General features: G+C 49.5%; 1 protein-coding gene across 1 annotated transcript in view; it reads right to left on the bottom strand.

Moving 5' to 3' along the window:
* Window positions 1-799: 799 nt before the first annotated feature.
* The window catches only part of GRIK3 (glutamate ionotropic receptor kainate type subunit 3), a 121,932-nt gene continuing 100,079 nt past the window's right edge, over window positions 800-22,652 (bottom strand). The window contains exons 11-16 of the mRNA XM_074850831.1: window positions 22,333-22,556; window positions 16,512-16,630; window positions 13,620-13,837; window positions 6,483-6,705; window positions 5,996-6,246; window positions 800-4,932 (exon numbers count right to left, since the gene is read on the bottom strand). Coding sequence (XP_074706932.1) covers window positions 4,738-4,932; window positions 5,996-6,246; window positions 6,483-6,705; window positions 13,620-13,837; window positions 16,512-16,630; window positions 22,333-22,556 — 1,230 coding nt within the window. The 3' untranslated portion in view covers window positions 800-4,737. The remainder of the gene's footprint in view (window positions 4,933-5,995; window positions 6,247-6,482; window positions 6,706-13,619; window positions 13,838-16,511; window positions 16,631-22,332; window positions 22,557-22,652) is intronic.

The raw sequence follows: 22,652 nt of genomic DNA, 5'->3' as shown, positions 1-22,652 counted from the left end.
TCTTGCAGTGAGGGAGAGGGGTGTCTGGGGAGCGAGGCTCGCTGTCCCCAGGGCTGTGCCGCCACTTCTCGAGTCTGTTCTGCGGTGGCCTGGAATGGCACAGCACCAGTCGCTCTCATTGTTCCCACCCCAAAAACCGCAGACATTTTCTCCCTGCCTCAATATAATAAAGCAGAGTCATAAAGATTTCAGACTAATAAACATTGGCCTTTAGGGTGCTCTCAGCTTTTATCAGGCTAATAAGATTTTTGACTTACATCGAAAGGCAAAGCAGGTAAACAGAGCTTTTATGAACCTTGAAGCCCGCTGGGGACCTGCGGGCTCGTCGGAGGGGCTCAGGCACCTTTCTGTAATGAAAAGCACACGCAGCCTCCGGGCGAACCACACTGGGGGAGCGCTGCTGCAGATGGCTCTTCGGGGAGTCCTGGCACTTAATTGTCTGATCCCAAACTTTCTGTAGGTGTACGAGGACAGGGAGAGTTACGCTCTCTGACCCCCGTCGTCTGTTTTACCCCCCTCTGCCCGAAGATGAAGCAAATGGGGATCTTTCCTTCCTCTCCGTGGGGCGCGGTCAAGCCCATCATCACTGCTCCTAAACGTGCACAAATCCCCTCTGGCGAGCAGCACCAGCAGCTCTTCTCAGATGTTTGGGTTTAGTTGTGAATTGGTTTTTTTATCATTGACTTTTTATGGCTGATTATCAGGAGAGGCAGGGGATGTCATTAAACAGCTTGGTTTTAGGTATAAAATTTCAACAAGGAAGAAGGGAGTTGTTCAGTAGAAACAGGCATAAACCTCATTATTTTCTAGAAATTATTTTTTATTTAAAATTTAAAACCATATTACTTCATACAGCAAACTGTGCACTTTGATATATCACAGTGTCTTAAAAAGGAAAATAATCAGAATTTTTTCTTTTTTTTTTGAAATTTTATTTACATCAGCCTAGAATGATCAGCAAGTAACACAGTTACTATGAAACCAAAATTGTTACAAAATGTTTACAAAAAACTATATTCATAGAAATTCTGCATGTCCACAAAGGAAAATCCCCTGAATGTCACGGAGACCATTTTTTCCTTTTTTTCCACTCTTTTTTTTTTTTCTTTTTTTTTTCATCTTTTTTTGAGAAACATGTCAAAGTAAGGTACAGTCAGCAGAGGGCTTGCGGCACCGCTGCCCAGGAGCGCTCCTGCCCCGCCAGCCCGAGCTGCCCGGGGATGCCTGTGCTGGGCCGTGCCGTCACACCCGCAGTTGCCGGGTGTTGGGGCTCGGGGTCTCCCCGCGGTTTGGCTGCGCGTGGCTGGGGTTAGCGAGCGCTGGGCAAGAGCTGTCTGGCTCTGCAGAGTCCCTTTGTGGCGATTCCCAGAATCCTGCTCCGCAGCAGCGCCCGCCGGCGGGGAGCAGTGGCTGCCCAGTGCTGGAGTTGGTTCCCCTTTGCATATTCCGTCTCTTTGTGGATCTGTCCTCTCGACATCGTACCCAACACGCGCTGTTGGTTAACTCCAAACAGAAAAGCAACCCAAACAAAGCTCCCCACTGTGCCCCTGCTCTGTCTCACAGGAGAGCTGGAAGGAAAAAGCGAGTGATAAAGGGACAGTGAACTGAGGTGATGACAGTTTAGATACAGTTTAATATCCCAAACCTGTTTTTTCTGTTTTTCCTCCTCACTTTTTCGGTCCCTCTGCCCACCAAGTGAGGAAAGGAACTGATTTACACAAAGTTGGAAGTCAGATGGTTTCTAAGACATTGAGTTGTCGATAGTCACAAACAGGTTGCAGAAGGCTCCGAGGCTTTGTCATCAGGTCTGTCCCCTCTGAAGTCGCCCAGCACATCGCTGCTCAGCGTCAGTCGTCACTGCTCCTCTGGGATAAAGCACCTCATGGCTTAGGGGCTCCCGCACTCCCCGGGGTGAAGGCAAGGAGCTCACAGGGTAAATGGAAGCAACAGGAGAGACTCCGGTCTCTGCCGAGCAGTGTGGCCACAGGCTGGACTAACCCTGGGCCTGGGGCCCGCAGCTCACCCTGCGCTGGAGCCAGGGCCCTGCCGGGCTGCGCTCCCAGGCAGCTCCCCCTGCTCCGTCCTCGCTTTGAGCAGTGCAGAACATTGCCTTGATGTTAAATGTCAAACGTTTTAATGGTCAAGATTTAAAGAAAACCGTAAAGTAGGTGCATGAAATTAGCGGCTATTTCATGGCCAGTGTATGGTCAGTGCAGAGAGAGAAGGGGAGAGGTTAATCTGCAGGGTTTGGGCTTGTTGGCAGATAGCACCAGTAATTCCAGATGCTCACCTATTACTCTGGGATATTGGTGAGTAAAATCAAATCAAACTTGGTGTCAAAGATGAATAGATGGGGTTTATGGTATTGGTAATATTTACTCTCTGGACATTTAAAGCCAGTTTCAGGCTTTGTTTTAATCTGCCTTAATTGTAAGAATCTCTAAGAGTTTAGAAATCTGCAAAGAAAACAAAATCTTTTACTCTGACAAGCCTAAGGATTTGCAAAGGAATACAGAAAGAATGTCATTAGCTTTGGGAAGCAGACCCATACTTCCAGTCTGTCCTCTGCTGTAGGTATTTGGTCAGCAAACTATTAAGAATATGATGTCCATTGAGTTGGCAGCTTTTACCCCTAATTTTTCATGTTTTCTATGAAAAGGTGGAAATTAATCTAAATTCTTTGCGTATCTTTGAGTCAAAATATGACAAATTACCTTTTTTTGTTTCAGGTCACTATGTTGCTTCTTTACATCACAGAAAAAACAAAATAAGGACAAATTATGTTCTGTGATGGGGTGGGAGGGGAACAGCTATCTCCCCTTGAGCTAATTTGCTAATTCTGATCAGCTCCAAAGAAAACCTTCCTGACAGCCTCAGAAAGAAACAGGTGGGGAAAAAAAATCTGAAATCAGTTACAAACAGGTTTGTTCCTTTGGGCGAGGATAAACTTTCCAGAAAGGCCTTGCAGGTAGGGGAGGGCAAACTGGGTCAGTTCAGCTGCTGGTTCCTGCGGTGGCCGCGGCACCTCGCTACGCTCACGGCACAGAGGGCGAAGCTTCGGGATGCAGAGCTCGGGCCTCGGCTGCTCCATCGCCGCGCTGCCCTGCCTGCCCTCCAAAGCAGGGTTGGGGGGGGTGCAGGAGGGGTCCCAGCAGCGGCGTGGTCTGCGGCAGGTCACTGTCCTCGGTATGTCTGCGAGGGCAGGAGGTTACTCTTTTCTTCAACATCACTGTTTAAATCAGAGCTTGTAAGCACCTTTGCAATACTCTGATGTTCTGGGTTACAATGGGCAGAGCCATTTCTGTTCGTTTCGTTTTGCAAATTAAGCCACAGAGTGTCCCACTGGCCACCCGTGCGGTTCCCCGTGGAGGGAGGGATGGAGCTCAGTGATGTTACTCGAGTGTTGCTTTCAGTCAGCAGAGGGGTCTTTGGTAATTCTGACTAAATTCATCTGCAGGACCAGCCTTCTGGATTAAGCAACCTGAAAATAAGAACACAGTTCATGGAAGATTTCTTAAAAACATTTCAGTGTGTGTTTGCTTAAATCACGTGGAGATGCTGCCTGAGGGGCTGTGGTTCCCCGGGCAGAGCAAGAGGGGTGTCAGGTTTGGCTCACACAGTGCTGCTTGTCCCCGGCCAGCCCTGGCCCCGCAGGCGGAGACTTCGTCTTTCAGGTCTCTGATGCCGTGGAGAGCGTTTAGTCCTAAACCAGCCATAGAGTCCCCTCCTGCTCTGAGTGCAGACGCAGCAGAGCTGCAGTTCAGCGCTGCTGGATTTCACGGAAATTGGTACCGTTCAGCTCTTGGAGACAGCTCTGCTCCAGCTGCGGCTGATGCCCGTGGGCTCGGCCGCTTTCCGTGCTTCTTTGCAGGAGAGACCGAGCTTTGCAGAGAGGGTGAAGGAGCTGAGGACCCAGAGATCATGGTGTCACCCTGGGCGTGGGCTGGCGTTTGGCACAGGGCGTGTGGGTGCTGTCACTCGGAATGGCAGCAGCTCCTGTGCACGCCTCCCTGGCCAGGAGCTCGGCTCCCTCGGGCTTACTTGCCCCTTTGCGGGCAGCTGGCTTGGATCTACCGATGAACGTGTGTCGCCTTCTCCCAGCGCACCCCCAGCTGTGGGTGGCCACGGCCAGCACAGCCGTGAGGTAAAGGGCCACCGTGAGCTGCTTCGAGAGACGGCACGGCCTGGACCGTCACGGTGCTTCGCAGATACCTTTCCCTTTCCTGGACAACGTGTCCTCCGTGTGCTGTGTATGTCAGTGTGGAATAGATGCTCGCACAGACGGCTGCTCATGCTGCACCTGACAAAGTGTTTCTTTTTATTGCCATGCTAAAGAAGCCTTGCTCGGGGGCTCCTCCTTACCCGCCGAGGGTCAGTTTGGCTCAATTCTCTTTCGCCTCCATGTGTTTTCAGTATGTAAACATCAGACTCCTGGATGGTAGCATGTTTGGACTCCATGAGGCCTGTAGGATCTAAGCATTAAAAAAAAAAGGAACGAAAAATAACAAAAACCAGAAAAGCTCCAAGACCCATGTTACAGTCCGTGCTTTGAAGTTCTTCTGTGCCAGTGATCGATGCAGTTGTGTTGCAAAGGCCTTGTTCTTGAAATGAACCAAACCAGGCTTTTTTTTTTCCTTTTTTTTTTTTCTTGTTTTTTAATCCTTTCTTTCCTAGTTAAGAGTGCATCCAGCCTTGTCTGCCGCAGTTCTGTCCCTCCCGCCCCCCTGTTCCCATTCCCTAGGGAAACACAGGTGTCAAGCCAGTGTTGCAGGTCATGTTGTCCTTCCCCGGCAGCCGTCGGTCGTTGAACGTGTGCATGTTGATCACGGCGTCTGTCTTCACCATGACGGGTGGCTGGGGCTTGTGTTTGACCCGGCGCTGGCAGGTGAGCGACAGCCGGATCTCATCGGCCATGGCACTGCAGAAGGAGCGCTGGGGAGAGCAGGGACAAAAAGCACCGTTACTCCTGGCAAAACATTCTGCTAACCTCTCCGTGAGCAGGAGGATGCTGAAACTGGGCTCTGTAGAGGGCAAGCACCGGGTTTAGGTTGCATTTAAGGCATCAGCTGTGCTTAGTGGGGCTTCAGTGATGCATGGGCGTCTGATTGACCCCTCTCTCCTTTGGCAAGAATTGTACCTTTGACACACTAAATCCTGCAAAAAGGCAGAGCTACAGGCGGCTGTTGGAGTGCTGGTGCTTTGTGTGATCCCTGCTGGGGGTCTGGTAGGTTTATGTGCTGGGAGTCAGAGGGCTATCGAGTCCTGCTGGGCTTGCTAGTGGGCAGTTTTCCTTCATCTATCTAGTCCGTCACGTGGGCAGCTTGCTTTGATTTCTGGTTGTGCACACAAAAGCACTTTCCACTTACTGCACCATGACACGCAAGGAAGAGGGGAAAAACATAAAAGCAGTCCTCTTGTTTCATGAGCACCACTCAGCCACTGCGGGTGGGATGGGCTGTTTGTGTCAGTGTTGTTGATAAGATAGTTTGAGGTTTCCTGGTGGGCCCTGACCAGTTCCTTGAGGCTCTTTGAATGGGAGTGGGGAGGGAGGAGAGATGGAGACTTCATGCATGTACACGTTACGCCTGGAATACGCAACACGATTGCATGGGATAGTGGCGAGTGGATATAACAGCTCAGAAAGGTCCTTCCCAGGGACCTCTGTCCATATTTTCATGACTTATGTGTCGGCTTGCTCAAAATTGCCCTACAGATGTTTACTAGGCCAGTTACTGCAGCAGCAGACAACCCTGATCGGGGTGGACGTGGTTTGCCCCTGCCCTGAGGCTGTCAGAGCGGGACAGAGCAAGGAGCCTTAGGGATGGCGTCTTGGGGGTGCTGCATGTCAGCCCTTGGGCTGCGGGCGCTTGGACCTCCAGGCAGCAGGGGCAGGGCTGGGTCCCTCTGCCCGTCTCCCTGCCTGTCCCTGGGGTCAGCGTGCAAAATCCTCAACGCTGGGCTAATGGTGGTGCAGGGAAACGGAGGAAATCAGTACCTGCTCACGCTCTGCCGTTTTGCGCAGCTTGTAGATGAACTCCACCATGGCCACGAAGACGGACAGCACCAAGCCTGCTGCCAAAACGATGAAAATCCCACCGATGTTTTGGATGCCCAGAGCGCTGGCCTCCTTGTTCTCGTCCTCAGGGCAGCCATTCCCCCGCCACCACTTCTCCTTCATTACATGGAGCTTGTCCTCTTCCTGGAGCTGGAGGATGGCGATGGTGATCTTGTCCCTGTAGGGTGACCCTGGGGAGAGGGAACACCATTACACACAGAGGGAAGGGAGGACAAAACTCGCACAAAGAAGGGGACCATGTCTGCGTTAAGCAGGGCTGTTCAGAGCTCTCCACCAGGCAGACAGCGTAAGCTTTGGTATTTGGAAATCTGCTGTTGGCACTGGATGATCTCAATCCCATCTGTTGTATTTGTGGCAACTACCCCCCCTCCAGGGTACCTACAGAGACCGCACCGCTGGGACTTACCCATGGGAGTCCCAATCCCGTAGCCTTTGGAATCGATGAGCCCCCCGATCTGAGTCAGGTTGCAGTTTCTCTGGGTGATGTATTCGATGGTGGTTGACTCCATGAGCAGGGCGTAATCGGCTGTGAGGGTTCGCTGGATTCCTTCCTCATTGTTTTTAACAAGGGCCGTGGGTTTGCTGCTCATGAAAGCCCACATCTTTTCAAAGGTGGAAATTTTGGATTTCTGGAAGGATGATAGCCCCCCACCCCCAAAATAAGAATTAATCTTCTGTTTTCTGAAACCTGGTATCTTTTCAGTAAATAGTAATAATACCAGTTTGAGAACAGATCACACAATGGAACTATTACCAACTTGACCTTGTCTTAAACTTCTCTCTACTTTCACTGCCTGACATTGTTTGGCTTCATGTTGCCGTAACAAGAGACAAAGGTTCCAGCACAGCTCACAAAAAGGCACCGCTCGGGAGACCTTACCCTCGGGGTGGGACTGAACTGTTCATTCACCTCAGTGAGGTGCAGCGAGACCCTGCCTCCATGCCCTGCAGAACCTGCTAGTGTGACAGGCTATCAGCATATCTGTTTAAATGTATTCGTTTCCTAACCAGAATTTTGTTTATCCTGTAATGTTTCTGCACAATGAGAGAAGACAGAACATTTCAGAGGGCATGTTTTTCTCTTTTGCATGCACACTGTATTTTTGTTTTTCCTTAAGCGTCACAAGGAAACATGTCTCCTCTTGAGATATGTGCAACTGCTAAACAAATTCAACGTATCCACGTAGAGAGAGGCATAGAAATATTCAAGACAATTGTCTTACAGCTAAAAATAAAAGTGGATATTCTTCCACTATCAACAGACATTCTGTTAAAAAAGCAGGATTATGTTTTCCAGCTTATTATTCATGTGAATGTTTTTTTCTTCTTCTAGAAAACGTGTTGGGTAAGAAGAAATATGGTTATTTTATGTCTTTCCATACCACTTGAAACACACCATTTGTCTATGACCAGCCTCTGAATTGTCTCTGTGTAGGCTGTCACGAAAGACGTAGCTGGCCTTAGTCTAGAAGGACTCCCCAGGAAAGGCACACCAGCTTTCCCTTGGTCCCTGTGCTCGGGTGGGTGAACACAGCTCTCATCAAACCAGCTCTATCTGTCCAGGTGAGCTTGGGTAAGCACTTGGGTATTGAGGCTCGTGTTTGTGCTGCTGCCTGCTCCTTTATGTGCCATTCTGCTTTTCTGCCTAATTTCTTGTGTTTCCTAGATCTATTTTACCGCCTTATTTTATAAGAGGCAGCTTAGTCAGCCAAAACCTCCTCCTCCACAGCACTGCTTAGCAAGAGCCTGAAGCTGGCTGATAAGTTGGAGGGGCTGATAAGTCCTTGTGCTTTGCCTTGAATAAGGGTAACTGCTCACCTGCAGCTGCGTGAGGAGTCGCTGTGGCAGAAGCTGTGCTTTCTGGTTTAGCTGTCGTTTATCTGTTTCAGGTCTCTGTCCTTCCATATGAAAGCAGGAGATGGAGCCCCAGCCCATCCCAACTGCTGCTATCACATCTCCCCCTCGTTTTTTCAGTATCACCCAAAATGTGCCACCATAGGGTCTTCTGATAAAAACACTATAAATAAGGGTAAATTAGCTGAGAAAAAAAGTCCTTCATAATGTTTTATATTTCAAATGCTTTGCCTGTCCATCTCTTTTTTTTTTTTTTTTTTTCCAGCATGTTTAACAAAAGTTAAACAAAAGCTTAACACCCCAAAGCTGGTTAGTGTAGGTGGTGACAAAGGCTGTTCATCTGTCTTTAACCCTGTGGGCTCCTTCTCCTGACTGAAATATCCGTGGACTCATTTCTTCTCAGTTAAAGCTTGTTATAATCCACTTGATGAACGTGCAGTAGCGGATGTGCTGGAGCAAACTTCATTCAAGAGGCTAGATAATCTCCCTCACTTGAAAATCTGGACCAGTGCCTGTAAGGTAGATTTGTGGCATCTATCAAACCTCAAAGAGCAGCAAGAAATGTAGCCTCCAAAAGGATTATTAAATATCTGTGCATTACAATGGGTAATTGAAATGAATAGTGCACTCAGCTTGCTGATAAGGACTTGTTTAACATTTATATAGTTCACATCAGAGGCCTCTGCTGGGTTCACTGGCTCTCCCTTCCTCTCCTTCTCTTCCTGCATTTAATGCTCCTTGGGTGTTGACACAGAGCTCTTAAACAACATCAGTGTTCTCCCAGTTTAAAGCATAGAGCAAAATAAACTGGCAAAAAATCAATAGGCTGCATTTAGTGAAGCTAATAGGACTTGCATGAGGCATTGTAGCTCTTCAGGCAACTTAAATTACATGAGACAGGGCTCCCTGGAAGAGAAAAAACACTTTTCTCTTCTTAAATCACTGCTTCTGACCAGCTGAAAGGACTTAATTGTGTTTTGAAATGCCGGGAGGAGCCCAGCTTTCTCAGCTCCCTCTGTGCTCTGGAGCCCTGCTCCGGGCATCCGGAGGGGTCACCCATGGTGGGCGAGCACCCTCTGGCTGGAGCGTGCCCAGGCTGGGGCTCGGCCCGAGGCCGGGGCTGCCTGACGCTGCCGCCGAAACGGAGACCCGGAGGTGCAGGGCTGAGCCCTTTGGCAGCGAAGGGCTGTCCCCTCGCAGCACAACATCTCTCGTTGCGGTGGCCTCATCCTCCCCAGAGATGAGGCTGTGCTGGCTCCTCCGGGGCGGGCAGGGCAGCTCGACACGGCTCTGGTCAAGGCACCCTCAGGCTTTCTGCGTAGTCTGAAACCTGCCACCTCCTCACTGGGAGTCTATCTCCTATTAGTTTCTTTAACTTGGCTAACATGAGATAAGAACACTCCTTTTCCAAGTGAAAATTTGTCACCTGTAATTCTCAGCACAGCACTAGCAGTTTGGTAGACTGGGCTATTTGTTAAAAGTCCAATTTAGAAGCAATTGTCAGTCATTGTACGAGTAGTCATCAATCAAAAATTGCAGGAGTAGCCGTGCGGAGGAGCGTACAGTGCCCCAGCTCACACCCAATTCAACCACTATACATTTGCTCCTATTAGGGGAAAAGTTGTTCCTTCCTCCCCCTGCTCCTCTCGGAATTCTTCAGCCATACTGCAAAGGTGGTCACTTATTTAGGGGAATTTGGGTGACGTCACCTGAGAACGTACCATACAAACAAGCAAAACCATCTTAGTAGTAATTTAACATTCCATAAAGAAGGAACATAAATTGTGTTTATTTTGCTGGACTTTTTTTTTTGTGTCTGTACGTTTTATTTTGCTGGACCTCTAATTTTACAGCTTAAGTAGTTTACCTTAAAAAACCCTTACTGGGGTTAGTTACTGGTTTGCTGTGCTGTGCAAATTCCTTCTCTATGGAATCACCATTTACTTTTATGGGCTGCATAAAAAAAAATCTGAGTTGGTGCAGACAGAGAGACCATCCTATGCCCCTGCATCCTCTGTAGCCTCCCAGGTCCCCCTCAGCGATGACTTTGCTGCCATGGGTAGATGAAGAGGAACTGCCTGGTTGCTCCAAAGCATTAAGATAAATGGCCTGACACTGACTTCTTCCTGGCAGAGAAGTTCCAGAGTCGGAAACTCTGGAACGTCAGGAATGATGGAGATTATGGCTAATAAACAAAGGCAGTAGTTTAATGCTGCTGATCAGCGCAGCCATGGTTCACACCAGGGGGATCGTGTCTCTGGTCTGCTGTCCTCTGCATCTTAATAAAACCCTGTGTTAGTGCTAAATGAGATGCAGGTATGAAAAGCTGAGTACCAGCCCCTCTGAATGCAGCAATTGCAACGACACTGAGAACGCCTCTAAATTTATTCTTTAGAGTCACAGCTCAGAAGCTACCTTTAATAACCAATGCTTCAAGACCAGTCACCCAAATAAATTAATGGAATAGTTTAGAGGAGCCACTACAAGGCATCTTGCCAAGACATACAAGCTTTTTTATCAGTGAAATGGCCAAGAAAGTAACTTTCAGGCTTAAGATTTTCAATTCCAGCCTGTATGACAAAATAAATTGATTTTCACCGACTGAAGATACTTACTCTTGAGGATTTAACATCTCTGTACAAGTGAATATATATGTACACACACTCTCACACTTGTACTCCAAACTGCACATTAAACCCGGCGTTTGTTCAGAGACAGACAGCATCCTTTGCAAGATAGGAAGGATTTCTGGCATGATTTATAATGAACACTAGATGCTGTTCCTAAATTAATTGATCTGTGTTTATTCCTGTAACTCAATCTGCATTGCCAGGGAATAAATAGCTTCTCAAAAGTCCTTTTCATTAAGTCGAAATCTGCCAGAATGGCTGGTAAAGCTCCCTCTTCTGCTTCCCATTTGCTGTAGCTGGTCAGCTACACAGGCTGTAGCTCAGCTGCACAGGCAGAAACCTTTGTGGGAGCAAGATGGCTCACTGTGGGTCTGCCCCAGAGATGTGGTTTGGCTTGGTTCAGTCAGGAGCTTGCTCTGCACGAGCCCTTGGGCCTGACCACGGGCAGAAGACTGGTTAGTGCTTTGGGAACCACCTCAGGGAACAGCGTGCAAGGCGTTTGCCTCCCTCTTCCTCCCGTTTCCCAGCTCTGGGATCGCACTCTCCTCCTGCAGCCCTAGATCCCGCTCGGTCAGGCCTCCCGGGTGAGGTCCAGCTAAGGACAGCTCTGACCACAGCCGACGGGGGCCGCAGGGCCCAGGCCGCAGCTGGGGGAGTCCGTGTATGAGGTTTGCAGCTTCTTTAACACGGAGAAGCGGAGGAGTGAGTTCCTAGTGTGAGGGGAACAGTCATACAAGGAGCAAAGCAGCAACCTGGGCTAAGTCCTAGTGGATAATCCACAAAATAGGTGAGATCCGAGTTCGGACGCTGCCATCAGCCTTTTCTCCCAGCTCAGCAAACTGCAGGGGCTTCCCCTCCAGATCTGCGGGAGCTTTTCAAGAGCAGCGGTCGCACGGCAGCGTACAGCCTGCGCGGGGCTGGCTCTGCTGGCAACCCCCGTTAGCAGAGCGGAGGAAGGTGAGGTGAAGCCTTGTGCACTTGGCCGCCCCTTCGGTCCCACCCGTGGGGAGGGAGGGCAGGGCCCCAGCCGTACCGAAACCACGCCGGGATTTGCCCTGTCATTTGACAAAGACCTCGCTGAGGGGAGGGAGAAATTCTGGCTCTCGCATATTTCTCTGTACACAGGGACAAGTGAGCACAGCATCCCACACGAACGCTCTCACCGCTCCAGTAATCGAAACACTTGTCAGAAGGGACAATTCATCTCCAAACAGCAATAATAATAAAAAGAAAAAGGAAAATACACTGCATCAATAAACCCTGCCAAATGCCCGTTAGAAGCCCGAAGAATGATTCTGGTGGATAACGATATGAAGCAATAAATATACTGTGTCCTTGATGATTTTTAAAAAAGACAGTTTCCTTTTATTCCCATATAAAACTCTTATTGGAAAGAGTAGTTAAAACACAACAGTAAAAGCCTGTCTTTTCCTGATAGCTGTTGTAGGCCTATATTGCTTTTGGAAGGTAACGCGATGCATCTGGCCATGCCAAAGACAAAAATGCCTGCACCAGCTCCACTGCAGAGAGCAAACTAACCGGCAGCAACCTGCTATGCTGTGCAGCACTTTCATTTCCCAGAATTAATTAAAGATCAAACCAAACCAGATCCTCTATGTTTCTTTACCAATCTGTATTGTTGCCTGTCAAAGTAAGCGTGGATGGTCGGAAAGTACAGTGGCTCCTTAACCAAGTCATAGCCAAGAAAAGTTGCAGGAGAATGCTGCTGTTCCTTGTTATTAAAATTCAGCACATTGGCTTCCTGTAACGAGGCTTGGCAGTTAAACTGCTGACAGCCTAGTCTAGCTGCCTTTGCACCGTGCCTATTCAAATTATTGCAGCATTCCAGGCCCAACCTGCTTTTTAAAGTGTGGACTGTGTGTGTCACGCTTTGGCCCGTGTATTTCCTCCTGCATTAGGGTGACGGGGGGAAGGCCTGTTCCCCAGCGCTGCTCGCAGCAGAGGTGCGGGGGGAGGCAGCCGCGTCCCTGCAGCCAAGGGCTCTGCTCTGCCAGCGCTCCCGGGGTGTCAGCGTGGGCCGGGTGCTGCACCCCGAGCTCTGAGCGGTGCTCCCCGGGGAGCGTGGCTGCAGCCCGGCACCGCCTGCAGTGGGAGCCCCAGACCTGTCCCTAACGACGGCTTTTTGAGTTCGTCTTGAATTTAAATTCTTCTCTAAGGCAGGGTGATCATTCCTTAGATTAATCACCCCTCATTTCTATTCCTTTATTCTCTCTCTCTTTTTTTAAAAGTGTGTTTTTACAGGCCAGCTGTGGTTTTAAAGGGCTTAAGTCTTTCAGTTTCTTTCTATTTTTGAGGCAATAGTGAAATATGAATGCTCTTAGCACCCTCCTCTGCAGTGTTGGCTAACTTCTGAAATTAATTATGCTTTAAAGAGAAGAAATTAATGTAATTTGATTCTGATACATTGGTGGTGTTACCTTGTGCTGGGTTTCAGAGGTTAATAAAATTTGACTACATTAATGTGAATACCTGAAGGACAAGAAAGATATTTCAGCTGTAAAAAACCGGGTCAGGGAGGGCACTTTGCAACATCTGCCCAGCTTTAGGTTTAATTTGTTCTCTCCTCTGTCCCTGAGGGGTGGCCGGGTCAGCCCCAAGGGCTCTGTGGAGCTGTTCTCGCAGACAAGGAGGGAGCTGCAATGGGCGAGATGTGGAAATAGGGAAGGTACTTTAGGGAATGTAAGATTTTTCTGTAGGGCTTTAATATAAGATGCATCTGTCTCATTGTGCCTGATACACGCTTTGTATTGGGGTGTCTGAGCCAATATTGGGTACAGGCTCCGAAGCTGTAAAATCAATATAATTTGTAATTGTGACTTCAGTTAGCCACAGGGAGAGGAGGCTTTGCCATGACGTGAATCCCGGTAAGCTAAACTGTCAGAGTCTTGACAAGGACGTGAAACTGAAACAACCTGCTTATAAGGAGCCGCAGTGGTGGCTTAGGAGGCTTTTTGTCTTTGGGTCTTTGTTCTCACTCCCGTTGGCCTGAGAGCGTTGCGTCTCTGCCTGGAAGGTAGAAAGCCTCTGCCTGGTCTCACCTTGAAGAAGGTCATCGTAGCTCCATCCTTCACTGCTCCGTACTCTATTTTTGTCTGCTTTGCCAAGTCATCTGCCGAGTCGATGGGGGATTCCATCCTCTCCACCGTCAGGAAGGCGGCAAGGTTGGCCGTGTAGGACGAGATGATAATTAGGGTGAAGAACCACCATATGCCACCAATGATCCGTGTAGACAGTGCTTTGGGCATCAGCTCAGAGCCTGGGATGGGAGAGGGGGAAGGAGAAGGAGGGAAGAGGAAACGAGAGAGAGAAAGGACCCAGATTATATATACATAAGTACATTATTTACAAACATATATTTGTATAAAGGATTAGGTTTCACTGTCAAAACTGCAACAGCTACGCAATTAAAGCCAACTGGTTTTGAGGCAAATCATCCAGACATCTTGCATGCAGGGAAGTCAGGGCGGGGTTTGTAGCATTTGCAGAAACCCCCTCTCCCTTTATGGCTGACCTTGGGTACAGTGCACAATTTACAGGAAACATTCAAACTGAAGTAATTAACTAGGCTGCTTTTATGAGATTTAAATAGCAAGCTATTTATGAACTTTTATGCGTGTTTTGTTCTGCCATTTAAAAAGTGCTTTGCTTTTATATGGATTACTTTTCAAAGGACTCACTCTAGGGAGTGTGTTCAAATACACAAGGTTTAAAAAAAAAAAAAAATCAAACAGCGAGAGAAAGGAACTATCAGGGTCCAGTACTTTGAATACCAGTTAGAAATAGGGAAGCAGGAGATGTTGCAGCATAAAAGGTGTAACAGGTCTGGAATGACTTTTATTGAGCAGACATGAAGGACTAAATGGGCTGTGCTATTTTTGTAATCGCCCAGGATACCTTTTAAAGCCAGGAAAGAGCTTTTGGTTTGAAACAACTGTGTTCAGAGGATACCTCCAAACTGGAATTTGCAACAAAGATTGGGCTTTGCAAAGCAATTTTAAGCAGTGTGGCATCAAAGCATAGCATGGAGTGCAGCTGTCCTCCTCTCCCAGTGCAGCAAGGAGGCACCGGGAAGCAGAGGAGCTCTGGGTATTGAGGGCTGCTTCGGTTCTCCTCAAGGTCCTGCTTCTTTCCTGTTCCATCTCTTGCCCTTTGATGCACTGGACGGTGTGACATCAGTCGAGCTTTGAAATATTTTTCTTCTTAGATGCAGAATAGAGTTAAAAAGAATACAGCTCTTTTCATTTATCAGCATCTGATAAGAGGATGATTCATCCTGCTAAAGTGTCTTGCTGGGAGCTGCCACCGTCCATCCGGGCAGCCGAGACGGGGAGCGGGGAAGAATCCCCGTCACACGCGGCGGCAGCAGGAGGAGCACGGGACGTAGCACTGTGCGTGCTGCCAAGCCGGTGCTGTGGTTCTTTTGCTCTCTGGGTATAACTACTGATACACGGTAAATTAAAGTGTGACAAATGTTTGACATTTTCCACTTATTTCTATTCCTGGATTTTCCTCAATTAGATCAGAGCTGAATTTCGTCTCTTATTCAGAGCTGCTCACAAGCTCCCCCTCTGCTGTCTGCCTAACAGATTTACTTTATTCATTCTGTCTATATATATTCCATTTGCTCTATTCCATCCACACATACGAATGTAATCCCATCCATATCCCATTTCTAAGGTCTCTGTCACTGTGGTATTTTACACCAGTAACACTGCAAACGTTCAGTCTCGCACGCAGTGGCTGCCAGGCAGAGCTGCCTGGGGGAGCTCCTGCCATCCTCTGCCCCAGCAGCCTTCGCCCTCTGCTAGAGGGAGTTTCAGGCCATTTCACAATGTGCAGAATGACCAGGTGAGGATGAAGATGGAGACAGACCAGAGGGCAAGATGCCTTGTCTTCTGTAAAAGTTGATTTAAAACAGAGCAAGCCAGGACAGAGATCCTGAAATTAAACAAATTGCTTGAATTCACAGAAGTAAGAATTTAGAGAATCTGTGGGATGCTGCTGCATTTGGTGAATTAAACAGCCGAGGGAGACCAAGGCAGCGTTCCCCCGCGGGGCACGGTGGTGGGTGCTCCTCGGTGCGCACCAGCCGCAGGACACGTGCCAGCACGTTGTCTAGCTGCGTGCTTCCAGATGGCAGAGTCGGAGCTGCTCCTTCTGACACCTGCCAGTGCGCACACGCTTCATTAATAGTAATTATTGTTATGCAGCAGCATGTGTGTGCTGGCAGCCAGCTGCAGTGCATGGGGCGAGCCAGGAGCCCATCCCTGGAGCTGCGGGGTGAGATGGTGGGATGGGGGCTTGGGCCCGCGGAAGGCGGAAAGTACAAACAGAGGCAGGTGCCCAAAAAGAGCAGACTGAAAAGCTCTGGCCTACTCTGACACAGAAGAAATCGGATGGATCTTGGCATAAAAACCCTGGACCTTTCCCTGAGGTGCCCGGACAGGGCTTGGCCCTGGAACATTTCCCCCTCCATCTCCCCATCCCTGCTGTGCGGGCGGGCTGGCACGGCTCGGTGGGGTCCGGGTGGAGGTGAAGTTCAGAGGGAGTGGTCGGTAACAAATGCAGTGGCCAGGACTGCCGAGCACGGCTGGTTCCCCCTGAGGAGGTGGTTTCTCACTAGCCCCTTGCTGGCCTTGGCCCCAGCTGGAGGCCACTGGCCGTGCCCACGGCTCCCGGGGCACATCTCCACTGGGAGCAGCGGGCACCGAGCGGGTCCCAGGAGGTGTCGGGGGAGAGCTGCCTCCCCGCTCCCACACCTCGCTGCCGTCCAGCCGGGAGCTGGTGCTGCTGAACACCTCTGTGCCTTTCAGATATTTTTTCTCGTTCCTGTTGCAAACCAAGTACATTTCAAATTTAAAAAGCCATGACAAAAGGCCTGTTCTGGAGAACCAGCAGGAGGGGGTGTGAGCGGGGAGGTGCCGCCGTACCTTGCTGCATCAGCGCTCCCATCCCAAACCAGAAGCTGTTCAATAGGGTGAAGTTATTCTCCACGATGTCAGATCCCGGGTTGCAGGGATGAGCATCGTACCACTCGTATGGGCTGAACCTGCGGCGGCACATGGAAAGCGAGAGCTCGTTAGTCGGGATGTGGCATGACAAGATCCTAAAGGAACAGGAAAAAAAGAGCCTTAATACATCTCATGCTGCGGTACGGGGCCTGCTGACCCCTTCGGTTGTGAGGCTTATTAAAGACAAAGACAAATTCAGCCAAGATTTTCAGAAGTGACCAGCACGGCTGTAAGCCCTGTGTCCTGCATTGCAGACAGTGAGGAAACCTGGGAAGCCAGGTCCTTCTGAGGTGTCTCAGGTTGCTTCCCCAGAGCCTTCGGTCACTCCGGATCATCTCTGCAGCACTACGTCACACAACAGCAACGAGCACACGACCATGGGATGGGATGTGGTGCACACACACGGCCTCTGGTATGTAACAGTTCCAAAACGTGGGGAAAAATGGCATTTCTAGAGTGACTGAGGAGAGATGCCACAGTGATTCCGCAGCGGTAGCTGGGACAAACTGCGGTATTTCAGGGGACTGTCCCACTAGTGCCCATGGGAATGGGGGCAGGATTCAGCTAAGTGGGAGCAGAACTTCCCACCGTCCTGCCAAGCAGGAATCCTCCGCAGTCAGGGCACCAGCGCAACAGTGGGAACTGGTGTAGGTTCTCTGTGGACTGCTGTGATGCTCGGCCCGGGTGTGGGTGGTGGGAGAATGCTTGTCCCCTGGGGGGGCGTATTTCCATGGGCAGCCCTGTAGTTCTTGGGCAAAACCCAGGGAATTTTCTGTGATCTGCAAATCCTGCCTAGGATTGGTAGGCAAGCGCCGCCATGAATTGTAGCTCTTTTAGCCAGGATCTGGGGAGGATGCTCAACAGGAGAGATGTTAATATTTTTAGAGCTGTTTATTTACATTTTCTAAGAGTCCCAAATTTTACAGAGATTAAATTAAAAACATAATTGGTATAATTGCTTTTGAACCAGACATTAATTATCATCTCCGTTTCCTTCTGAAATCCCTGTAGCTTCACAGCAGCCCTTTCTCAAAGCCCAGCCCACAGTTTGTATTGGGAGATATTTCCCTCTGTAATGCTCTGCCAGATGTGCTGCTACCCAAGGAGATGTCTTGGTGCTTAATTTCACGGGTGCCTTCGGTCAGACAGTTGGGTGTGTTTGGAGAGGAGAGCCACAGCTCTCTCCGGGCGCGAAAACCTCCCCCAGGCTGTGCTCTGCATGGTCACGCTGTGAGATTCCCCCCGGAGCACGGGGACGCTCCCAGGGCCCGCGGTCCGAGCAGGGCTCAGCGCAGGAGGGCGTCCGCGGGGAACACCCGGTCACAGGTTTTCGAAAGGTTCATCCTGAGTACATCTGTCCCACTTTTTGCTTCTAGTTTCCACATGCAAGATGCAGTTCAATGACCTCTCCTTTCCCCTCCTGTTATCTCGCCTTTCTGCAGCGGGGACCGCTGCCCGCGCTGGGTTTGCAGAGTGCAGAACCAGAGGCCTCGCTCAGGCTGCACCCTGACAGTCCTGCTCGTTCCTCCAGATAACACCTGGGCTGTTCTTACTGCCCACCTCCCTCTGCTTTTTCAGATAAGAGGAAATCAGAAAGGAAAACAAGAATGAGGCTGAATTCAGACCTAGCTTTACATGCTGCCTATTCCTTGAAACTTGCTGTAAATTTATGCCAGACGTGGATAAAGGATGGCGCCCAAGACCTTTGTGTTGAATAAAGCTTGAGTTCAAGAATTAGATGAAAACTTTCTTGGGCTGCTAGTGGAAGAATATGAAACAGAAAGGGAATTGGTAAGATCAGATGAGCCTGACAAGATGACACGCGGAAGAACTTCAAGGTCTCTGAGTGAAAACGTACTGGTGCTGCTCAAATTACACAGAAATATTCAGAAAACCGCAAAGCAATGGCAGAGTCTTCAGTGCTTGAAAAGCGAGTGGGACCATTAGTGGAAACAGAGGCGTAATGAAGGGCAGGATTGAGCGGAGCTCGTTGACCCCAAGCTGGAGCCATAATAAATGGGGGCTGCTCAGGATTCACTGTGGGCTGGCTTCCCTCTTCCTCAGGTGCAGAATGGGGTCTGAGAAATATTTCATCAAAAACTATGATTATTTTCTTGTCTCTTCTTGGCCTTTTTGACAGGGAAACGGGAGCATTTCAAAGTTTTAAAGATCTAACGCAAAATACTTTTAAGTCTAAATTGCATCTCCAGAGAAATTTCTTATGGCTGACCTCGTTGCAATTAAGATGAGTATCAACCCCCCAGCCCCGCCGTGCACCCGAAGGTGATGAGCTGTAACGTGAGGGCCGTGAGAGTCTGAGGACGGGTGGCAGTTGACATCAGCCAGCTGCACAGCTCACGTGCAACCTCGCACCAGAGTCACCAGACAAATTACCCCCACGAAGCCTTATAAATTGCTAGTGTTTATGGCTCTTTGGGGGCTGGGGTGGTTAGGAGCAGAGGCTCCATCAATAACTAAGAAAGACTGATTAAAAGGGGAGATGGATCAAATACATCCTTTGCCTGCCTCTAAATAGTCCCTAAGTTGGTTTTAAGTGGCATTGACCTATGATTATAGCATCAGCAGAGGACTCTGGTGCCTAGTTCAGGAGACTCATGTCTCTGAATTAAGACTTTGCTATTTTGACTGTGGTTTTCTCCTGAGAATGGAATTTTAGAGGCCTTGCTGGGGTCAAAAGAAGATATTGTTTCTATTACTTCTGAATACAGTAAATATTTTCCCCATGAAATCCCTTGCTTTCCATCTCTATATGTTAAAAGATCATTCCTGCAGAACCTTAATTACACCAAATACTTGGTGTCCTTTGAAAGAAAAAGAAGATAGAAGAAATGTCAGGAGCAAAATGTGAAAAAAAATAGAATTGCAATATTTAAAAGATTCAATTTCAGCCAAAAAATAGCCTGATAGAGAAAACTGTTGTATTACATCATAACTTCTATGATGTAGAGAGATTATAAGGCTCATTTCAGGTCATTCCAGAACAAAAACAGAGACTAAACCACAGTTCTTCAGGGTTTTGTCCCTCAAGGCCAGCTGCTGGTTGTGCCGGGGTGCTCACCAGAGCGGTCTCAGAGCAGCCCCTGGGTTCCCGAGCGCAGCTGCCCTGTGTTTGGGCACACGTGGGGGCTGGAGTTAGCAGAGCCGGGCAGGCCGGGGGGGTGATCGGGCCAGTACCCAGCTGGGGGCCTGGGTGCTCGGCTCTCTGGACAAGCATCTGGGTTTTGCTGTTAGTACCAAGTGGTGTCTGAGGTGTTTTCACATTGGGGCCTGTCCTGGCATTTCCTTCAACCCTTCTCAGTATTTACTGCAATGAATTTCATGTGCAGATACAATTTGCCCATTTAACATGCTTTGGAAGTGGGATCTGGACATTTTGGGCTGGGTTTGGCCATCATGGGAGTTGGGAAAAATAAGCTCATAAACATAAAATTGTATTTGAATTGTCATTCCAAGCCGCACAAGCCGTCTAATACTTTATGGCATTAAAGCCAAAGACGTTATGGCAGCAGAGCCCATCTAGCCGTGTTCTGCATGGCTAACAGAGACATAAAGTGAAGGCATTCTATCAGTCATCGCAATATTTTCCCTTTTTGTAATTACCTTGGGTTCATTTTCCCAGATGAGTATCTTTTCGTGCTGAGAGTGTCTGGTGGTTCTCTCTCTGACACAAAGCAAACCTGCTGAGGGCCTCATCCTGCCCCGCTGCAGTCCCCGACACCTGCCCAGGGGCTTTGGCTGGGACAGGACAAAGCTGGCAGCAGCGTTTTGCTGAACTGTCCCACATTTTGTGTGGGCCCAGGCTGGGGCTCGGCAGGGCAGAGCGGGCAGGAAGGGGGAGCGATGTGTTAATGGCAACGCGGCTCTCGTCCTCCTCCAGAACAGCACGGCGGTAACAAGTGCTACCCCTTTGGCGCGTTCCACCGCCGTCCTGCTGCGGTGAACTGCCGGCCGGGCTCTGGGAGCCGGTGTTGGTGCTGCGGGAGCCCAGGCCTGTGCTCCCCGCGGGCACTGGGCAGACACGGCGCGCGGGGCCCTCCGTGCTCAGGCAGCTCCTGAGGGAGCTCCGGGAAGCGCCCGCAGCCCCGGTGTGCGGCCCTCTGACAGAGCTGCCTCGCAAAGGCTGGGGAGAGCGGCCACCGTTAAAATCCTGAACGTGGAGGGGCCTTCTGTGTCCTCTGGGAGAGAAACGCAACCTCTCCGGCTCTGCACCTCTGCAGAGGAAGGGTGGGGGGATGTAGCTGCTTCGCCATCCCAGATGGTTTGGAGCACTAATGCTGTCTGCTAAGCTGAGTTTACTTTGACAACTGCCGTTATGTGTAATTAGGATATTACACAGTAAACTCGGGAAATCATCTCTAAATGCCTTCATGGACCTGAGGGATGCTGAAAATTGCAGATTTGTTGTAATAGGAGGGTTAATGGATTCTGGTTGCTGCAGTTTCGTGTTTAATCTTTACTTTGACTATCTGATTCATGTCAGTGGATTAGACGGGAGCTGGTTTCTGAAGGATGCTCTGAGGAAAGTACAGCAGAGCCACCCTTGGGGGAAGGACATCCGCACAGAGCCCCACTCCAAGGTGTGGGGTCAGCAGGGGGGTTTCTGAAGGCACCACTGGCATAACTTGAACTGGAGGGAATGAGAAACAAGTGTCTAACTGCAGATTGTGCTTCAGAAACTTCCCCAGCCATGGTGTTTATGCAAGATATTTAAACATCCAGTGAGGGCTGTGCGTGGCCAGGGAGGGCGGCTGCCTGGCAGGAGGGAGGCAAGTGCTTTGTTTTGGTTTGAAAAGGTGGAATCACATATTGAGAGCAGCCCTGGACTGTTCGTCTCATCAAAGACTCTGTGAAAGTAATAACACATGCAAATATATGCAAATTCCACTGATTTTAAATATAGAGGTTTTAAACATGCTAATTAGATGCATATTAATTTTGTAAACAGACACATTGTCTGATCCGTAGCAACAGCTTTTCCATTCTTTTGATATAGGGAAGGGTTTGTGAGAGCTTTGCTGGCGGAGGGTTCAGAGAGAGGAGCTGAAAATGGTGCAGGACACGGAGCTTTGTGTCCAGGACACGGTGGAGAGGCTGGGCTTTTCCTGGAGGGGGTGGCGAGAAGTGACCTAACAGGAGCATGAATGGTGAACAATACAGAGCAGGAAAATTACCCTTCATTATACCAGGGAGGTGCTAATGAAATGGAAAGGCAACAACATTTCTAAAATCATAAAAGAAGGTGCATTTAAAAATTCTTTTGTACTGGAAGTCTGCTAAATCTGTGGAACTGCCTGGCCTGATATGGCAGAAGAGGCTTACAGGTTTATGTTAATAAAGCAAACACACACAAGCACATTTAGTACGGTAGAGCAGCACAAAGGATGTAACACAGGCTCTAGCCAGTGAGGAAGGAAGCGCATTTCCCCTGTGGATAGCCCATGTTTGATTTTCACCGTGGGGTTTGCATCACCTCTACAGCCACGCTGAGATACAGGTCCGAAAGAGAACAGGGCAGGGGAACACCCCACACCGGGAGACCCCCCTGCCTTTGGGTAACGGACCAAAAGTAATTTCCTTAATGCCACGGGTTTAATGCCATGGGTCCCACTGGGTGGTTGGATCCTCGCGACACACCGGGCAGCAGAAGGGATCTGAGCACGGGGAGAGCGTCTTGTTGCACGGCAGCAGATGTGGCGAGGTGGCACCGGTGTCCCCTTACCTGGCTATGACAAACAGCACACAGCTGACCCCCAGGTAGGCGAGGAGGATGTACATCCAGATGTCGGGAGACAGGGGGTTGAGGAAGGAGAACACGCTGGGGTTGGTCCCGTTGGGCTTCCGGTACAAGATGCTGACCCCCAGGGTCATAAAGGGCTTGGAGAAGTCTATCGCTTTCTCCCGAACGTGGGTGATGGTGAGAGGAGCAACGGCCAGGTCAGCTTTCTGTGTGCAACACAGAGGGGGAGAGAGAGGGACAGCGTTAGAAACCGAGGTGGAGACACCCCCGGCAGTCACGCTGCAGTAATGGGCCAAAAAACC

Source organism: Strix aluco, chromosome 26 (assembly GCF_031877795.1).
Source record: "Strix aluco isolate bStrAlu1 chromosome 26, bStrAlu1.hap1, whole genome shotgun sequence".
Classification (NCBI taxonomy): domain Eukaryota; kingdom Metazoa; phylum Chordata; class Aves; order Strigiformes; family Strigidae; genus Strix; species Strix aluco.
This window is presented reverse-complemented; position numbering and strand designations above follow the sequence as displayed.